Raw genomic sequence first — 18,055 nt, forward strand, 5'->3', positions numbered from 1 at the left:
GGAAAGGGGGATGGAGGGGGTCACGCATTCCCATGAACAAGGCCTGGCAATTGACAATGCAAAACTGGAGTCAGGCGGACAAATAAGCTTTTCAGTCAGTGGCTCAGTTTCTCAGGTTTTTTATCTTTTGGAGTCTCCTCTTTGGATCAGCTCTTCTCTTGGACTGTGGTGTTAGCTGTGTGTAGAAATGTTCAAGGCCCTTAGGAGGGACTAAGTAGCACTTTTCTACTTGCTTTGAAGTCAGGGAAGTGAGGCTGGGGTCTGCTGCAGACCCCTTGCTGGGTCCAATATGTCCTCATTAATTGGAAGGGCAAGTCTTGTGGGACCGAGGAGCTGAATGTGTTGAACAGCTTATGTGTATTGTTTTGGGTCAACATTGTTTCGATATATAAAGTTTCAGCTCTCCTTGAGAGCCAGTCTTGGAAGGCCTGAAAATCAACAGCCAGTGTTAGGGATGAGGTGACAACCTTGTTGGGGGATGACAAGGATTCATTCAGGTGAGGAGGACAGCTGGAGTGTCTCCCAAGCTACCTTGTGATGGGCCTGTGGCAAGGAGGGCCCCAATAAAGCTAGTATGGCCATGACAGCACATTATACTAGTATTGGTCATCCAGTGCCAGTCATGTGTCAGAGCACGGAACAGGGCTCTTCTGGAATACCCTTTTGGGTATTGTTCCGGTCTCTCAGGAGAGTGCTCCGAGCTTGAAGGGGAGAGGAGGACTGGCCTGGGAACTGCAAGGAGAAGTGCTTCTCAGAGATCAGTAGTGCTGTTGGATGCAGTACTGGTGCTGATGCTGAAGTCAGTGCCGGCTCCAGTGCTGAGAGGAGGGGTAAAGGTTGCTCCTCAGAAGGGCTCACTGGTCAGAGCTGGTTCTGGTGTAGATCTTGGTGTCAACGGGTACTGGTGTGACAGTCTCTCAAGCCGTCTTCACCGATGCAGATGCTGATGCAGCTCGTGCTGAGGCTGATCATCTTGGTCCACTTTCAGGTTTTTCTCCCTGCTGGAGCCAGAGGTGTGGCGCCTGATAGCCAGGGTCTCCTCAGATCCATCTTGGAAAACATCTTCTCTCCAGGATCATGTTTACTCCAAGAAGTGTAGTTTGAGACTCCCATCACAAGAATTTTGGGTGCGAAACAAGGAGGAACGGCAGAGGGAACATTTGTCAGAGATGTGTTCTACCCTGAGGCATCTGCTGTGTCTACTGACTAAGGGCGTCAGACCATTGCAGCAAAGACAAGGTTTAGCATCCGTCACTGCTAATGGCTGGCATGAAGTGCTTTCACTCTGCTGTATAAGGGATGTACAGCGGAGGATGGGAGGTTCTCTGCTTGTCCTTTTCCTTTCTTTTGAACATACAACTAAAAAATTCTTAATCGAAAACAGAAAAAAAGGTGGAGAGAGATTTCTTCACGAGTTAGAAACCACAGAAACAGGTTGGACACTGCCCAGGTCTTTGCTGCTTTTACTGCCCAGGTTCTGTCCTGCAGCCACAGGGGTAAAGGGGAACTGAGGGAGGGCTGTGGCTGTTCCACCTTTTATGCCCTCATATGGGAGCATGAGGAGGTACAGAGCGCATGTGCAGCCCAAGGGACACTGACACAAAGACTCTAAACTTGTGTGTCTGAGGCACATGTGTGGATCCACAGACACATCCTCGAATAGAGGTGTGCAGCTGCTAAAGTGATGGGGTAACATAAGCACGTAGCTAACAGAGAAGATAGCTACTTGCCATGGGTCACACCTGTGTGGCCTCACCGTCCCCAGTGCTTGGCCTCTGAGTATCACTTTGACCCCCACTGTCACGAGGGGCTCTGTGGAGTCAGAATCCAGGCAGCATCTGGCATTTTGTTATTATTTTAAAGTGGCAGCTGCACAACGCTTTGCCTCTCATTTTCAGTATTCCCTGAGCTGCTGGTAAATGTAGGCACACTTTGCCATGACACATTAAGGTCTCTTCAGCATGGGTTTCCCAGTGTCGTCTGCTCCACTCTTTAAAGGGTAATCAAGGTCAGGCCAGGTTTTCAACCTGGCAGAGCCCCAGGTGCCATGGGCTGCAGGGTAGAATCCAGTGAAGCCTGTCCTAAGCAAAACTTATCCCAGAACAAAATCTCAGATGCAGATGCTAATCTCGTCTTTCTACAATAGGACCAACCCAAAGCCCAGGTTGGGATCCAGACTTTCTCAAAGTTCGGGCCATTCCAGAGAAAGGTTCCAGCTGAGTGCTTGGATCTGACTCCCAAGCTGGAGTTTTGACGTGGGGCCATTTCCACTCTTACTAATGTAGGAGACTAGGGCACAATCCTTACCATCAAAACCAAGATCCATCTGCTGCAGCTTCCAATGTGCAAGAAAGCTACAGCCCCCTCTGGATCCCTGTTCTGCCAGAATCTCCTCCTGAAGGGAACTCCCGCCCTCCCGCCTGCACATCACACCCACTGGGCTTTGTGGAAGTGGTGCCAGGGCTGCACATGGCTCTAAATCAGCAGGCACCAGACTGAAGTCTCTATGCATCCACAAAAAAGGCACAGCCTGGGCAACAGGAGGGCAAGCACCCCCCATACAACCCCAAAGCAGCATACCTGAGCCTGAACTAGTGTGATCCCCTCTGAGGTGAGGCAGCAGATCAGTCTCCAGGACTTTGCTGCCAGCAATGCAGGAAACTGTGCTGGTGGCTTTGTGATGCGGATATTTGTCCACACACAACTGCCGAGTCTCCCAGCTCGCTACACTCCAGCCCCACTGAACGCCCGCAGGTGCGAAGAAGGAAGGGTGCATCAGAACCCATGACCTGAGGTGAAGGCCCACCTCTCATCCTCAGTCTCTCTCCATCTCCCCAAACATGGCATTTCTCCATCTCTTCCTCGCTAAAGCTCCATCTACCCTGATGGACTGATTCCCAGTGGTGTAAGCCCCTGCTCCTAGGGCTGAATTTGGCACCCTTTCTCCACATCTATCTAGTAGCCCTTCCTCTGTCGCTTCTCATGTGTTTGCCTCTCTCTGTCGGGCCTGGGTGGCAGAACACCAACATGTGCCATGGGTAAGGAGCATGGATCTGGGATGGAGAGATTCAGCTCAGGAAATCACATGGACACAGACAGAACAGGTGACATCAATCAGAGCCTTTGTTGCCGGGGGCTCCCTGTCCCCATAGAATCATAGAATATCAGGGTTGGAAGGGACCCTCAGGAGGTCATCCAGTCCAACCCCCTGCTCAAAGCAGGACCAACCCCAACTAAATCAAACCCATGGGCTCTTGCAGCTCTGCAAGTCTCTGGCAAGCGTGCTCCAGGCGCAGGGCTGAGCTCTCTGAGAGCACAGGAAGTTGGCTAACCCAGGTCCCAGAGGGAGGGAAGAGCAGTGCCAGGACGGAAGTCACAGGCCTGACCTGCAGACAGCAGGGCTATTCCTCATCAGACTTGTCCTTTGAATCCATCTGCTTTGCACAGGGTCAGACCTCAAACCCATGAGCAAGTGAAAAGACTGAACTATGTGCAAGCCAGAGTCCTGCAGGCTTCAAACTGCAGCAACCAGGCTTCTCTCTGTAGGCAGCCTCCCTGATTTCAAAGCCTTTGTCAGAGCTCGCAGCGCCCTGCCTGCCTGTGAGGTGCACAGGACTGGTACAATGAGCGTCTGGAACTCAGGGCCTCCCCTCTTAGGCTGTAGCTGAACTCAAATTCCGCCCCCCAAGACTTCCCCACTGTCGCTACCCCGAGGCAGCTCCTCCTCTTGCATTCAGCCCCCTGCTGTGGCTTGCAGGTCGCCGCTGCACTATCCTGGGGGGTCAGCAGCAGGAGGGAGAGAAGAGCCACCCTGGCAATCCAGGCCCCGGGCCCCATTCCCCAGCCCTGTACTGATGGAAATAAACTGCCCAGAGCAGCCGCTTGGCAGGCAGGGTCTATAAATAGCCACACCGTCTGCAGCTGGGAGAGGACCTGTTGCTAGGGAGACACAGCCAGTGAGAGAATGAGAGGAGGACAGGATGAAGGAGGGAGGCAGGAAGAGCATGCTAGAGGAAAAGCTCTTGCCATCAGCCCAGCGCAGAGATGGGCGGAGGTAGGAAGGGTGTTTGGGGTGGGCTGGATACATCTGCTGCTTGCTTCCCTAGTCCAGAAGCAGCATCTGGCTATGGCACACAGCTGGTTAACACTTCTAAAGGGCAAACAGACCCCAACCTCTTCCCTCAGCAGCTCCTGCCCCCGGCCCTGTGCAGGGAGCTGGGGGATTCTCCAATTGTGAAACAGGCCAAGACACCCTGAATCGCACGACAGAGCCTGAGGCCTCAGTTCCCAAAGACAAGTCATGGGGAAGAGACGGTCCCTTCCTCTGCCATCTCCGCCAGGCTGCGGGGGCCAGCACGCCCTTGTCCTCTCCCAGTCACGCAGTAAGGACTGCGACCCGACCTCTCAAACCAGATCTGTGGAGCTGAGACGCCCCTTCCTCCCCTCAGACCCCCACTGCTCCCTGCTCGCCACCTCAGACCACCCTGCTTCCCACTCACCCCTAAAAGGACCCCTGCTCCCCCCTCAGATGCCCCTGCTTCCCACCCATCTCTAAGATGCCCCCTGCTCACCCCTCAGATGCCCTCTCATCCCCTCAGACATCTCAGACTGAACCCCGCCCACCCCTCAGACATGCATTCCAATGGCCGAGCTGCACCCCCATCTCCTCAAAACAGGCGCCAGGGGAGGGGCAACAGATGCTCCCTCCATCTCCTCAGATAGGCGACAGCAGGCCAGGTGCCTTCCCATTTCCTCACATATGCTCCAGGAGCCTAGTCAACCCCTTTTCCCCACTGACCGCTCAGACACACTCCACTGGCTGAGATCTACCCCATCTCCCCAGACAGACGACGGGGGCCCAGATGCCCCCCATCTCCTCAGACTGACGACGGAAGCCCGGATGTCCCCCCATCTCCTCAGACTGGCAACAGGAGCCCCGATACCCCCCCCATCTCCTCAGACTGGCAACAAGAGCCCCAATGCCCCCCCCATCTCCTCAGAAAGGCCACGGGAGCCCGGATGCCCCCCATTTCCTCAGACAGGCAATGGGGGCCTGGACACCCCCCCCCATCTCCTCAGACTGGCGACGAGGGCCCGGATGCCATTTCATTTCCCCTTCCCTTTCCCTCAGTCCCCTGGGCACTTGTCATCTTCATTTCCATCTCTGCATCATTCACCTCTTCTCCAGGCCCCAAGCTCACCCCATTCCTGCCAAGCGTGACGATCACCATCTGCTCACAGTGAGCCTTTTCTCACAAAGCAGTCGACCGCCCCGGCATCTCAAAGCCCCTCCACTGCCTCCCCATCCACTTCCAAATTACACTCCTCGCTCACAAAACCCCTCTGTCCATTCCCACCTCACCACTGGGCAAGGGCCTTCTCCCTGCTGGTCTTGATGTCCCTGTAGCTCTCTGCCTCATCGCCTCTCCGGACCCCCCCAATCTGGCCAAAGCATGGTGGCCATTTCCCTCTCCAGCTAACATGGCTTTGGCATCACTTGCTGAGGCACTGTTCAGATGCTTTACAAAGGACAGTGGGTCTGGATCACAGTCCCTATGAAATGGCCCTGCCTGTCCACCATACTCTATGTCCCCCATCCCTCCACTGTCCCTCCTGGGTCTTTCTAATGGCATACAGACTCTTAAAGCTCTTTCCTTCTTCCATGCCTACATCTCTGATTGGCCACCTGGCTCCGTCTGGAAGTTATCAGTGGTACTTACTACAACTGCGGTGCTTTCACCATCTCTTTATCTGCCACTTTTCACCCCAGGGCCCTCTCTCAGTCGCCCCCATCTCTGACCTTCCCTGTCTCAGCAAAGTGCCTGAGAGAGTCACTACCCCTCATCTCCCCAGCCCCTCTCACACGGTGTCCTGGATCCAGGTCAGCCTGGGCTTCCCTCCTGCAGCATGGAAGCTCTCTCCTAAATGGAGTTAACCGTCTCCTCTCCTGAGCTGACAAAGGCTCCTTCTTGCTGACCCCACAGCAGCCACTGTTCTCTGGCCCACTTCACAGCTAAGCCGGGATCTCCGTTCCCTTCCTGAAATCACTCTTGAGCTACCAGCTAGTTCTCTATCCCTGTAGGGGCTCCTGCTCTTCCCCAAGAAGTCCATTCTCGGCTCTTGCCTCTTTACCATCTTCCCCTCTAATCACTAGCTGCTATTTTTGTTCAAATGATATGTGACTGTACAGAACATTTAACACTTTGAATGAACCTTCCATGCCTGACTGATCAAATAAACAGCTCTGCTTCCCTCAGGGCCAAAGAGAAGCGCTTCCCTTTGTAATGGGGGCTGCTTCAAGCACAGCAAAACAGATTTGGAAATGGACAACCATAAAGGGACAACACAGCCCTAGTAACCCACACTATGTCTACTGTAGGGTCCCTGCTCAGGATCAGGTCTCCATTGTACAGTGGGAGGCTCAGGCCCTGCCCCACAGTGTTCAGTCTAAGAATACAAAGTAAGAGAGGCTTTCAGTCAAAATTAAATGCAAAAACCTTTGTTAACGCTGGGTTAAGGTTCAGCAAAACTCAAACTTCTGAAAACCATGAAATACCGACTTGTGGTGCATGGCCACTCAACCTTCACTCTGCCCCCTGGAGCTGGCAGCAGCCATGGGCAATTCTCTGCATGCGCTGCAGCCTCATTCGCTGCAGTGGTGGAGCAATATGGTGTAGCGGCTTGGCAGAGCTGTGACTGTGACAGGAGGATCTGGGACTGAGCCCTGTTACCAAAGACAAGAGATGCATGTGTACCTTGAGGCTCCCATCTGCACCACTTCAACACAGAATTGTGCAGGCTGTCAGTAGTGGGGCACTGGGGTTTTCTTGTCATAGGTACTGTCAGGAGCGAGGTGGGACATGAGTGTCTGTGGCTTTAATGTTGGGGAGGGAAAAGTAAAGGGTTAGGTGGTAGCCTGGGTGCAAGTGGGAAGGGATTGTAAAAGGGTAATCAAGTGGTTGTTAAATGTTACAAGTGTGGTACTCTGCAGGTGGGATAGGCTCAGTGTGTGAGCACAGGGCTTGTGCAGACAGTGCCTGTTCATCACAGGACAAGGCAGAGTTGGACTGTGTGTTATGGGTGTATTGGGGCATGGCTCAAAGACGCCATAGTTAAGGCTGCCTGGGTATTTACCTTAACTCAGTATTTCCTGGGTTTTAGAGATGGAGTTTTGCCAATTCAGCATTCTGGAAGGGTGTGATCCAGCACCAGGCAACCTGAACTCTGCGTTAACTAAGTTTTTGCCATTTAACTTCCTAGTTTTTTAAACAGAAAGAGAAATGTTTGTTGGTAAGAATTACTGGTCATTTAGACAGCTGTAGTTCTCACTTGCATTTGCAGCTCATATGCTCAAAAAGCTCATTTTACAATGGGAAACTGAGACACAGAGAGGTGAAGTGACATGCACAAGGTCACCCAGCAGGCCAGTGGCAGAGCTAGGAATAGTCCTAGTCCAGTGATCTGTCTATTAGGACACAGGGTTCTCTGTGACTCCTTAGGGCTCCTCCTCTCTCCTGGCATAGTGGAAAGAGGATCATAGTCATGCTCTGAAATGTTTGCAACCCCTCCCATCTTCTCCCCTCCCACCCCTTCTCCCTTAACAGAGCCCTGCAACTCTTCTTCCTTCCCCTACCGCCCATTCCCATTCATCCCCCTCCCCAGAACACCCCCATCCTTCACTGCAGACTTCTATTACCACCTTTGCTTGCACCTCTAATCACTGCTCCCCCTCCTAGTGAGCATCGCATGTGTAATTCATTTTCTTCTCAAAAATACATTCAGCACATCTGAGTATTCTGCTGTACTCAGATTATATTTCTTAAAAAAACCCAAATCAGATCCCCACCATCTTGACAGGCAGATTTCCTCCAAATGTTCACAATTCTTTCAGATTTCTGCCCAGGTGGGTTCCAGACGTCACAATTAGAGGTTCAGAGCAGTGGTAAGTGGCCCATTTATCTCAATGCGATGTTCTCAGATGAAAGGGAACACCCCATGGAGATGAATACACTCTGAAACAGCAGCCCTGAGACACAGGAACTGCTCCATTCCTGGCATTGGGTGTTCCCATCTCTGCACTATAGTTCTAGAGAGTTTGATTGGAGCTAGCACACCTGTCCTCAGCTCCTCTCCCCAGCCAGCCTCAACAGTGTGTCGGTGTGTGCTTTCTTGGTGCCCTCTGAGCCTCATGCCAGAGGGACAGGGCTTCCCCAGATCCTCCTAGCTCACATGAGGGGGTCGGAAGCAGGGTTCAGATACCCACACAGGAGCAGTGACCCCCAGATCACATGACTGAATTTAGGAGGGGGGTGCAGACACTCCCAGAATGGTAAGACCCCTCCAAAACCTGGGTCACATGAGGGGGCAAGGAAATAGGGGGTCACACCCACATAGATGAGCTGTCCCCCCAGATCCTGACACACATGGAGGGAAGGGAGTGGAGCTCAGACACTACTGGAGAAAGCAGGGACCCTCAGATCCCAATTCACATGGGGGGGCGGGGCAGGGAAAGGGACTCAGACCTCCCTATAGGCAAGCCCCTCCAGCACCTGTCTCATTTGAGGGGGTCAGCGAAGGAGAAGTCACACCCACATAGATGGGCTGGAAGCCCCCAGATCCTGGCGCACACATAGGAGAGGAATGTGGGGCTGCCAGGTGCCTCTGCCCCTACTCTCCCCCAGTCTCCCTGTTAGTCAACCCCCACATCCCGTTTCCCATTGTCCCACCCCTTCCTCCTCTCCTCTCCCACTCCCCATCCCTTGATCCTCCAACCCTGCTCTCCCTATTCTTCCACTCCAAAGAACTCTCCCCTCCCAGGGAGCCTCAGCGTGTGTAGTTTACTTTCTTTCTAGTTTCAGCACCTTCTGAATACTCGGCTGTTTCCCCAACCTAACGATTGCCTGGGACAGAGGCTGACTGGAGCAACATGCTTGCTTTTTTAACTGCCTGTTCCTCCCCTGGGTTGGATCTGAATTCGCAGTACCTGGCTTGGTGCTCAGAGTCACTGAGCAGAACACATCCTCAGAACCACTCAGGCCCTGTGGCACACAGTGACTTTTCCAGATGCTAGCCTCTCTCCAGACATGTGTGGCGGAATTAATTAAGGGGGTCGATAAGCACGTGATACTTGTGACGCGTCTAACTGATGAAGCAATGCTTTTTCAAATCATGTTTTCATTTGATTCCCCCCAGGGCTGGTGGGTGCCAAGCCCTCTGTTGGGGTTACCCTCGAAAGCTGGACATGCTGGAGTGAGGATCTGAGCTCTACCTGTGAGCAAAAAAAGGTCACCAGACTGCCACCGTAAGACAAGCTGTTTTCTCCCCAGGGAGTTCTATCCAGGGAATCACTAGTCAAATGGCCCCAAATCTGGATTTACAGAACCCTGCACTCCAGGAGACACAACACGGCAATCCAAGTAGCCATGTTGATTTTAGAGCACTTAGCACAGTCGAACTTCCAACAAGGAAGCTGGTCTGGATGGTAGTTGTAGAGCTGTCACTGCTATATTACAGCCAACTAAGCTTAACAGACAAGGGGTCAGAACCTACGGCTCAGGGCCTAGGCTCTAGAGAAGGACAATACATCTAGACAGAGACGGTTTTAAAATGGTGCTGCATGCTGTGTCCTAGTCCTGTCTGGCTTTGGCCTGTAAACTCTCTGAGGCAGGAACCGGCTGTACATTCGATATGTGTCAGGTACTAGATGTGTCTGTCAGCGGGGCACGCCCTGCCAAGCTTGGGGACTCATCCCCTATCAAACTTCTGTTTGCCTTTACACTGGGCCCTCCTCTGCCCCCCGAATCCTCTTTTTCCTCCCACATTTCCTACGCCTGGAAACCTGCCTATTGCCGTCTCCTCTTCTCTGCCAGAATCAGCCCTGGCTTCACCTCCTCCTGTGTTGAAATCTCCATTCCCTCTCACCTTGACTACTGCAGCTCCCTGGGCTAACCTCTTCCCATCATGCTGTGCTGCCATCACTTTGATTTCATCTCCACTGTAAACTCCTCAGGGCAGGAACTGAGTCACTTCCTTTACCTGCAAAGTGCAATGCACACCCAGGGTGCTAGCCAGCTCCTAAGTCCTAGCTCTCCCTGGACCACACACACATGCCCCCAAATTCGGACACCTCTGCTGGCTGCCCAGGCACTCCACGCCACGGGCTTTCCCCAGCCTGTTTCACAGACCTCTCACAGACCACCCATCCTGCACCAGCCTCCTCTTCGCCCGTTCAACACGAGCCCCAGTGCTGGCGCAAAGGCTTCCTCCTCTCCAGCTTCTGCCATTCGGAGGAGATTTCTGCATTTCTCTGCCAGAGTCTAATGGACTCTGTCTATTTTCAGATCTCCTCCGAGACCATCTCTTCCTCCCTTTCCTCTGTGCTGTCTGCACTGCAATGTCCACAGCAGCTACACAGAGCGTTCGACCTCTCAGCACCTCGCTCTCTCAGCCAGGGCTTAGCTTTTCATTAGCCCTATAAGGCTGGCCAGGGTGTTGTGTGTGTGACAAACACTGCAGAGAAAGGGACAGACTGTATGGGGGCATGGGCTGTCTGAGTGAACATGACGGTGCATGGGTGTGTGACTCTCTGAGGGGTTGTTAGAAGTGTCCAAGTGTGCATGTCTATCTGCCAGTGTGTGTACACCAGTGCGTGGCTGTGCGATGGGGTGAATGGAAGTGTGGGTGTGAACGAGTGGGTCTGAGAACATGGGACTGGGAGTCTGAGGTCTGGGCACGCCCTGTAACATGTCCAGCCACACAAAGCCCAGGGGCTCCGCGCCTCCCACACATCATTTCAATGTCACAGTAAACACTGCCCAGAAGCAAAGCATGTCCGTGCCCCTTGCTCCGCCCCCCAGAAGGAAGTTACACCCATGCCACGAACCTTGTCAAGCTGGGATGCCGATGGATTATCACTCTGTGGGGAGAAAGGTAAAGGAGAGGAGGGTGTTAGCAAACACAACCACATCATTCAGTACATCAGAAGCTGCCAGCCGCCCCATGTGGGAAGCAGACGCTGCAGCAGCAGGGAAATCCCCTTCCCCTTTGCAACATACTGAGGCCTCAGGAAAGGGCCCTGCACCTTGGAGCCCCCTTCTGCACAGTGAGACGGAAGATGATGGATGCTTGTGCCCATCAGCCAAGGGCAGCTGCACCACCAGAACCTGAGCAGGTACAGATGAGGAGGGGGGTTATTTTGGGGTGGGGAATTATCCACTTGTTTTTTGTGAGAAGCTGGTGTCCCTCACTCCCTGGCTTCTAGTCTGTTCTCTGCTGCTTGCCCAATAGCCATAATCTCCCAGATTGTGGCCCAGAGGTCTGTCACTCCTTCACCATAGCTAGAAAGGGGACAAGGACGTGGCAGAGGTGGGCTTCGGGCAGGCTCCCTCACTGTGACTGAGTGCTGTCTCCACGGCGTCTGTGCCACCCATCCAGTGTGGAGACAGGTGTCTGCAATCCCTGCCACAGAAGGATTTCCTGCTGATGCCTCCCACGCTGTGCAGCGCTCAGACTGTGTTGCCCCCACCCCAGCTCATACCAGCCCTGACAACCATCCTGCAAAGAACTCAGACAAGAAGCTGCTTTGCATTCACCAGGCATGTTTGTTCAGGGCAGGGGCCTGGCTCTCCTGGAGAACTCTGTGCACTCTGCAGTCAGTCCTAACGTTCCCCTTGTTCTACGGCTCACACCAGGATCTATGCAACTACCGTGCAGCTCTCATGCCTTGCAGTGCGCCAGTCCCGTAGCACTGGCTGCTACAGGATGAGGCCGAGGCCAAGAACACACAGAGGTGGACATTCCACATTACAACCAGCTGACACATGGAGGGTCCTTCCGTCTGGGGGAGACCCATCACCTACTGTCTCCCTTCGAGGCCTCGGGATAGAACTGAAGGCTGTAGGTCAAAGGGGGACCAAAGGGCAGTCCAAGAAAATCCACAGCGTACTACACACCAGCTCTCAGCTCATGGACTACAGGCCACAGCATCCAGTACTCCAAACAGCCTGAGGAATGAATTCCCATCCCAGCACGAAATGGGACCAAGCCTGTTGGGTCAGAACAGAGCAGTGCATGCTGGGATGAGCAGTCTTTGCTCCTAGACAGCAAAGATGCAGCTGGTTCCTCCATGCAGGACAGAGGCAGGCCCTGGCCTTGTGGCAAAGCCCCCTGCAGCCTGGATTTATTTACTCTGGTTTGTTTTTAGTTTAATCACATTATGTTTGTCTTGGTTCTCCTGGCAACCAAGAGAAAAGGAATGATCCCATTGGGAAGCAGAGAAAAGGCAAGGGCATGGGGATCAAATGTGTAAAAATGAGCTCTTCAATCCAACAGAGATCCGCCTAATAAGATGCAGGGTGGGGAGGTGGAAGTTAGACACATTCAGACTGGAAAGAAGGTGCCAGTGTTTACGAGTGAGGAGAATTAACCATGGGAACAACTTACCCTTCTCCAGCCCTGACAATGTGAAAGCAAGACTGGATGGTTCTAGGAGATCTGCTCTAGTTCAAACCGGAATGACAGGATGATCACAGCGGTTCTTTCTGCCCTGTGGAAGCTAGGACTAGCCCTGCAGTCCAGACACCCTCCAGGCAGCTTCCTGCATGCTCTCCTCGGGTGCAGGAGTCCCCAGGACACAGCCAGAGCGAGAGGCCAAAGGACCTTACTGGGACTCTCCAGCACTTTAATTAGCCCCGAGAGGCGGGCAGGCAGGAAACCTGGCTTATATTGGCAGCTGTGGGGCCCTAGGTCAGTCTGTTCCCCTCGTGTGTCTTTCCCCTCTCCCCTTCGCCTACACTGACTATCAGCTCCTGGGGCACGGCCTGTCTCACTCTATGTCCACACAGTGCGTAGCCCAACCACGGGGCCTCTGCCTGCTAACACAAGGCAAGAAGTGGAGTCCTGGCTGCATTCTGGCCGGCTCAGGTGCGCTGCTGCTTGCCCAGATCCAAGAGAGCGGGACAGTGACTCAATGGAAGGCTTTCCTTCTCCAGGCTTCTTACTCAGTTCCTCCCCACTGTTTGTCAGCAGCCCTGGGGATTCCCAGTGCATGGGGAGGGGGGTACGGGAGGGAAGGGACCCAACGGGGCAGGGTTCAGTGGCAGATGCCAGGAACCAGAGATGCACGGATTCATTGTATGACATCATCACATGGTGAACCTGGAGGAGCTGCCCTCTGGGGTCTGGTTAGGGACAAGAAAACAGCCTGAGAATGAGAGGAACAGACACAAACAGGAAAAGAACCTGATGCAGAAAGGAAAGCCCCCCAAAACCACACCAGACCCCAGGCCACCAGCACACAGACAGAAAAGACGACTCCACTGCCCCCTGGTGCCCCCTGTCCAAGCTCAGATCTCCTCGGCCATCGGCTGCTGGCAATGGCAGCTGCCAGCACCGATCCCTGCCAGAGGGCAAGGGCAGAAGAGCAGCACACAAAGGAGGGTCTCAGGGAAGCCATCCCCTTGCAGCCACGTGACCTGCACTTGAAAGCAGAGATGGTTAGCAGAACCCAGCAGCCGGGCGTTCCTGAGAGTCCAGCACAGCCCGGGGAGCGCCATCAGAGGGGAGGAGACAAATGCTACTTAACAAGACAGCGGCATCTGAGGCCCCACGTTCCGGTTTGGAAAATAACATCCAGTCTCATGAACACACATGGTGCTGGCCCATGGGGCCCTAAGCAAGGATATTTTGGGGCTCCCTCTTACCCCTCATCCACCCCCGAAAGTACTGCTTACATTATTCCACAAACCAAAACAACAGCAACCCAATCCACACTTGTTCAGCAAGTACAGTCGCACTAAGCGAGGCTCCATGAGCTGCTTGGGGCCCTGAGCCACTGCTTCGTCCGCTTCTGCCTCGCACAGCCACAGCTCAGCAACACGATTCCTTCTGTCAAAACAGCTGGTGTTCGGTTTTGAGCACTCCCAGGCAGCCTCCACAGCCCAAACACAACAACGCTAGGCTGGGCTGCGGGGCAGGACAATATGTACCTGAAGCTGACTAGAAACAGGAAATTACACTGACCGCTCTAGTCTCACTGACCACAGTGAGTGAAAACAGCCTCAGTGGGAAAAGGTTACAGTCATTTAGCTGAAATCTTGGTTTCCATAATTTGTGTGGTCACTGGCATAGAGACAACAGCCCAGGCTCTGCTCTCATCTCCCCGCTGTAAATTGGGAGTAAGCTCCCTCGAGCCAGCCCTGCACCTCAGCAAGGACAGCAGGGAACATGGTCCAGTGTTTAATAAACAGAACAAAAAAATGAAAACAGAAATGCTAACCTGTCAGTTACCTTCATGCACGACTGCCTGCGCTGGCTCACCCTGGAGATCCCAACCATATTCTCGACCTTCGCTCCTACCCCTGTCCTGGGCAGACTTACTTGAAGGCCTAACAGAAATATTTCCATGGAGATACAGTTCCTGCGCGGGGACCATTTCAAAGAATGCTGTCTAGTGTTCGGCTCTGCTGCCCCCAGAGTTCCCAGAAGCCCCTGCTGCTCACGATGGCAAGGCCAGAGGAGGGGGGCGGGGGGCTTTGGAGAGAGAGAATGAGACTAGAAAGGAGGCAGATCCTTCCTGCTGTAACCCACATCCTGGCCTGACCTCCTGAGTGTGCACCACACCTCCCTAAGCTTTGCTCTCAGCTATAGACTCCTCTTGACAGGGCTGCAAAGCACGTGAGTGTTCACAGGGCTATCCGAAGACAATTAATGGTGCTGTCAGGAGCTGGCAAGCCTGTCTGTGAACGGCCCAACTGTGCGCTAAAAGCCCTGAGCTGCTCACCACTAACAGAGTCTCCTTGAGTTCAAGCGGGAGGGCCTGTGCTTTTGGCGCACAGAGGTCTGCATTTCTGCTGTCCCCAGGAGCTACAGTGATCGATGGACAGTCACCGATTTCTTACTAGAACCATTTGCTGCCCCTCCATCTAAAGGGACTGGTTCAAACACAAAGGCCTCATCCAACCATTTCCTCGCCTATTCTGTTGAACAGGAGAGCAGCACAGCTCGACTGGAAGGCTCTCCCTGCTATGGAAGGCCGGGTGCTCCTCTGAAACCTGCGTCTGTGATGGGGAGAGGTGTCAGCTTCAGCCGAGTTGCCGCCAACATGAGAAAGCTGTCATAAGAGTGGGGGATCAAACAGCCTGGGGGGAGAAATCTGAGGCTGGGCTGAATCCCACAGGGATTTGGCGATACTCAGACTACTCGGTGCCGCTCCCCTGCCCATCCCTACCCCACGGAGACAAAGCGCACTGTGTCATTGCTACCTATGGCTGGCAGAACATACCCCTCGCAGGGTGAACTGGCCTGCGCCCAGGCAAGGCAGAATCCGTGTCCTTACCTCCCTTTTCCATCTGGCCAGCCACTCGTCTCGCTTCCTCTTGCTGATGTAGTACGGGTCCCCTGCCTGGAAGGTGAGCCGCTGCATGGGCCTCTGACGCAGGCTTGACTCCCAGCCCAGCCCGCCACGCAGACGGCCTCGGGATCCCTGCTTGCAGGCAGTGAGAGAGGAGAGACAGGTTGAAAGGGGCTGGCTTCTCTGCTCACAGCTCTGGGGACATGGGGTCTGGGGCTCGCTGGGGAAACAAGGCAGTGAGGGAGGAGTATGATTCCATTGAACAGGGGCCAGAGCAGGGAAGGGACTCAACCACCCCGGGCCATGTAGTGAGTAAGCAGCAGAGCAGAGACTAGATCCCAGGCTCCTGACTCCTAGTGCCAGTGCTCAGGGCAGGGCCATGTCACTGCCAGAGAGTGAGGCACCCAAATCCAGGCCAAGTTTTACCTGTGGCTACACCAACTCAAAAGCATGCTAGCTCTGAGGCTAGAGCAGGGTGCCAGGACCCTGCATCCCCTCAGTCCCTCCACTGCTTCTGCGGCTCCCACTTTTCCCTCCAGAGAAAAATTAGCCTCTCCCAGGATGGGTTACAGCAATGCAGCGGCTGGGAGGCTGAGCAGGACCAAGCTGCAGGAATTAACCTGGGAAGCGCCAGCCCAGCCCATGCCAGATGCCAGGCGGCCGGGGAGCAGCGCTCACCCCAGAGCCTGTAGCGGAACTGGCGGTCAGACCCATTCAATCAGAATTTCTCTGCCAGCCTCCTACAGGAGTGCATTACGAAGACAGGGATGGTTAGCACTGAGACCTACTGGATACCCAGAGCCAGAGCTAAACCTACATTAGCCAGAGCCCACCGTAGACATCACTGTGTGTGTGTCTGATCTGTGCACACACATCTGCAATCATGTCCTGATATGTAGCAGAGGCTCTGGGATCAGGGCCTCACTCTGGAGCTAATGGGCTCTGGAATGAGACCCCTGGGTCTCTAGAGGGCACTAGTGCCTGGGGCCTTCTGGGGCGATAGAGGACCCTAGTGTCGAGGCCCCCATGTGCTGACCCACACCCTGTAGAGACCATCCATTGTGCTGCACTGTACCTAGCCAGCCTCTCATGCTCAATGCAGCAGCTTCCTGTACCCCTCTCCAATTGCCCGCGGGTTGGACATGCCCTCCCCAGATGCCAGGCTGCAGCCTGACAGGAACTTGGCCATGTGGCCCAGTGGTCACTTGATTCTGCCTGTGCTCTCTCTTCTGGAGGGCAGGAGTCACAGCTCCCAGCCTGACTTAGCTCGGTGGCTTAGGCAAGGCAGGGCAGTGGAGTCCCCATGGTGGCAACCCTGGCACATACTTGCCTCCATTTTCAAGGAGTCATAGTTAGCTTCTTCCTTCTCTTCTTTGCCTGCAAACACAGAACACAGAGACTGCACATCAGCCGGGCGGGAGCTGCAGCCCAGCACATGAGAGGCTGAGCCAGATCCCAGGGAACACAAAGGCCAGTTCAGAGCAGAAAGGCCAGCTGGGCAATACCACTGCACTGGCCTCCTGGAACCCTCTGCCTCTGGGAGCATCTACCCTGGAGTCACAGTTCACTGTGCCAGCCCTCAGCTACCCCACTGTGTCCCAGTGGTGGGATTCAGTGGGTCCTTTCCCCACTGCCCCCAAGGGGGGAGTCTCCTATGCCTTTGGCCTCCCATGCCTACCTGACAATTCTGACTGCCTCTCTCCCCACTGGATCAGGACAAGGGCTCCAGGGAATGAGGTCTCCGGCACGCCTTCCCTGGGCTGGGCTAATGGGGGGACAACTGCTCCCACATTAGAGTCTCCAACTCCAGCGGCCTTATCCCACGGCACCTGGGACTAGTGTTGCCTGGAGGCCTCGGGATGCCGCCAGGGTGGCAGTGACCCCTGGAAATGGGCACACACCGGCTAGGGGGCAGGGCAAGAAGGGAAGTGTTCACAGCACTATGCAAAGGTTTCTGGTTTCCTGTGTTATCGGTACATCTCGCTGCCTTGCAGGTACGTGCAGAGCTGCTGCAGGGAAAGCAGCTAAAAATAAAACCAACCGTTTCTGAGGCTGCGAACCCTTGACACATTCAAAGCGACCACGTTCTGAGGCCAAACACAAGGGGGGGCTGAGTGTGAGTTACCGTGAGGGGTGGGGGGGGGGGAGACTCTGCCTTTCGGTAAAGGTGTATTTAGTGGATTTTTAGTGTTCATAAATGCAAGGCTAAGATACCACTGCACTGTACTCCCACAGCTCCGCTGGGGTCCCTCGATCCTGACCCACAGCCCCCCTGAACTTCCAGCCCTGGTCTCCCCAAGGACAGCTCTGAAGCAGCCCCTCAGCCTACTCTGGAAGCCCACCCTCTCCTTCCAGTCCTGTGACCCCCAGCCAGCTCTGCTGATTCCCCTCCAGCCCCACAAAGCATCCCCCACACTCCAGCCCTGGCCTAGCCTGGCTTTGCTGCTACACGCTCGACCTGAGCGACACCACTGCAGCCCGGGGCGTCTCTTGGGAAAGGCAAGCCATGCATGCTGTGCTGCCCCAGCCTGGGAACTAGGCTTGGCACACAAACTCCCATAGGGCCTGGGAGAGACACTGCCAAACTCCGGGTCCCTCGTGACTCCTCTGTTTGCCCCGGGATGGATCCTGCCAGGGAAGGCAGGGAGGCTCCTGGGCGCAGAAGAGCTACCAGGCTGAGTGCATGCACTCGGACAGATTTGCAGT

General features: G+C 54.5%; 1 protein-coding gene across 5 annotated transcripts in view; it reads right to left on the bottom strand.

Annotated features, from left to right (window-relative positions):
- Positions 1-18,055, bottom strand: part of DNMT3A (DNA methyltransferase 3 alpha) — a 282,256-nt gene that overhangs the window by 141,850 nt on the left and 122,351 nt on the right. For 3 of the 5 annotated variants that reach the window (XM_030555049.1, XM_030555048.1, XM_030555053.1), the window contains exons 5-7: positions 16,680-16,726; positions 15,335-15,481; positions 10,883-10,915 (exon numbers count right to left, since the gene is read on the bottom strand). In XM_030555049.1, the coding sequence (XP_030410909.1) occupies positions 10,883-10,915; positions 15,335-15,481; positions 16,680-16,726 (227 nt within the window). The remainder of the gene's footprint in view (positions 1-10,882; positions 10,916-15,334; positions 15,482-16,679; positions 16,727-18,055) is intronic. The other 2 variants (XM_030555051.1, XM_030555050.1) reach the window with 1 other exon arrangement.

This window comes from Gopherus evgoodei, chromosome 3 (assembly GCF_007399415.2).
Source record: "Gopherus evgoodei ecotype Sinaloan lineage chromosome 3, rGopEvg1_v1.p, whole genome shotgun sequence".
Lineage (NCBI taxonomy): Eukaryota > Metazoa > Chordata > Testudines > Testudinidae > Gopherus > Gopherus evgoodei.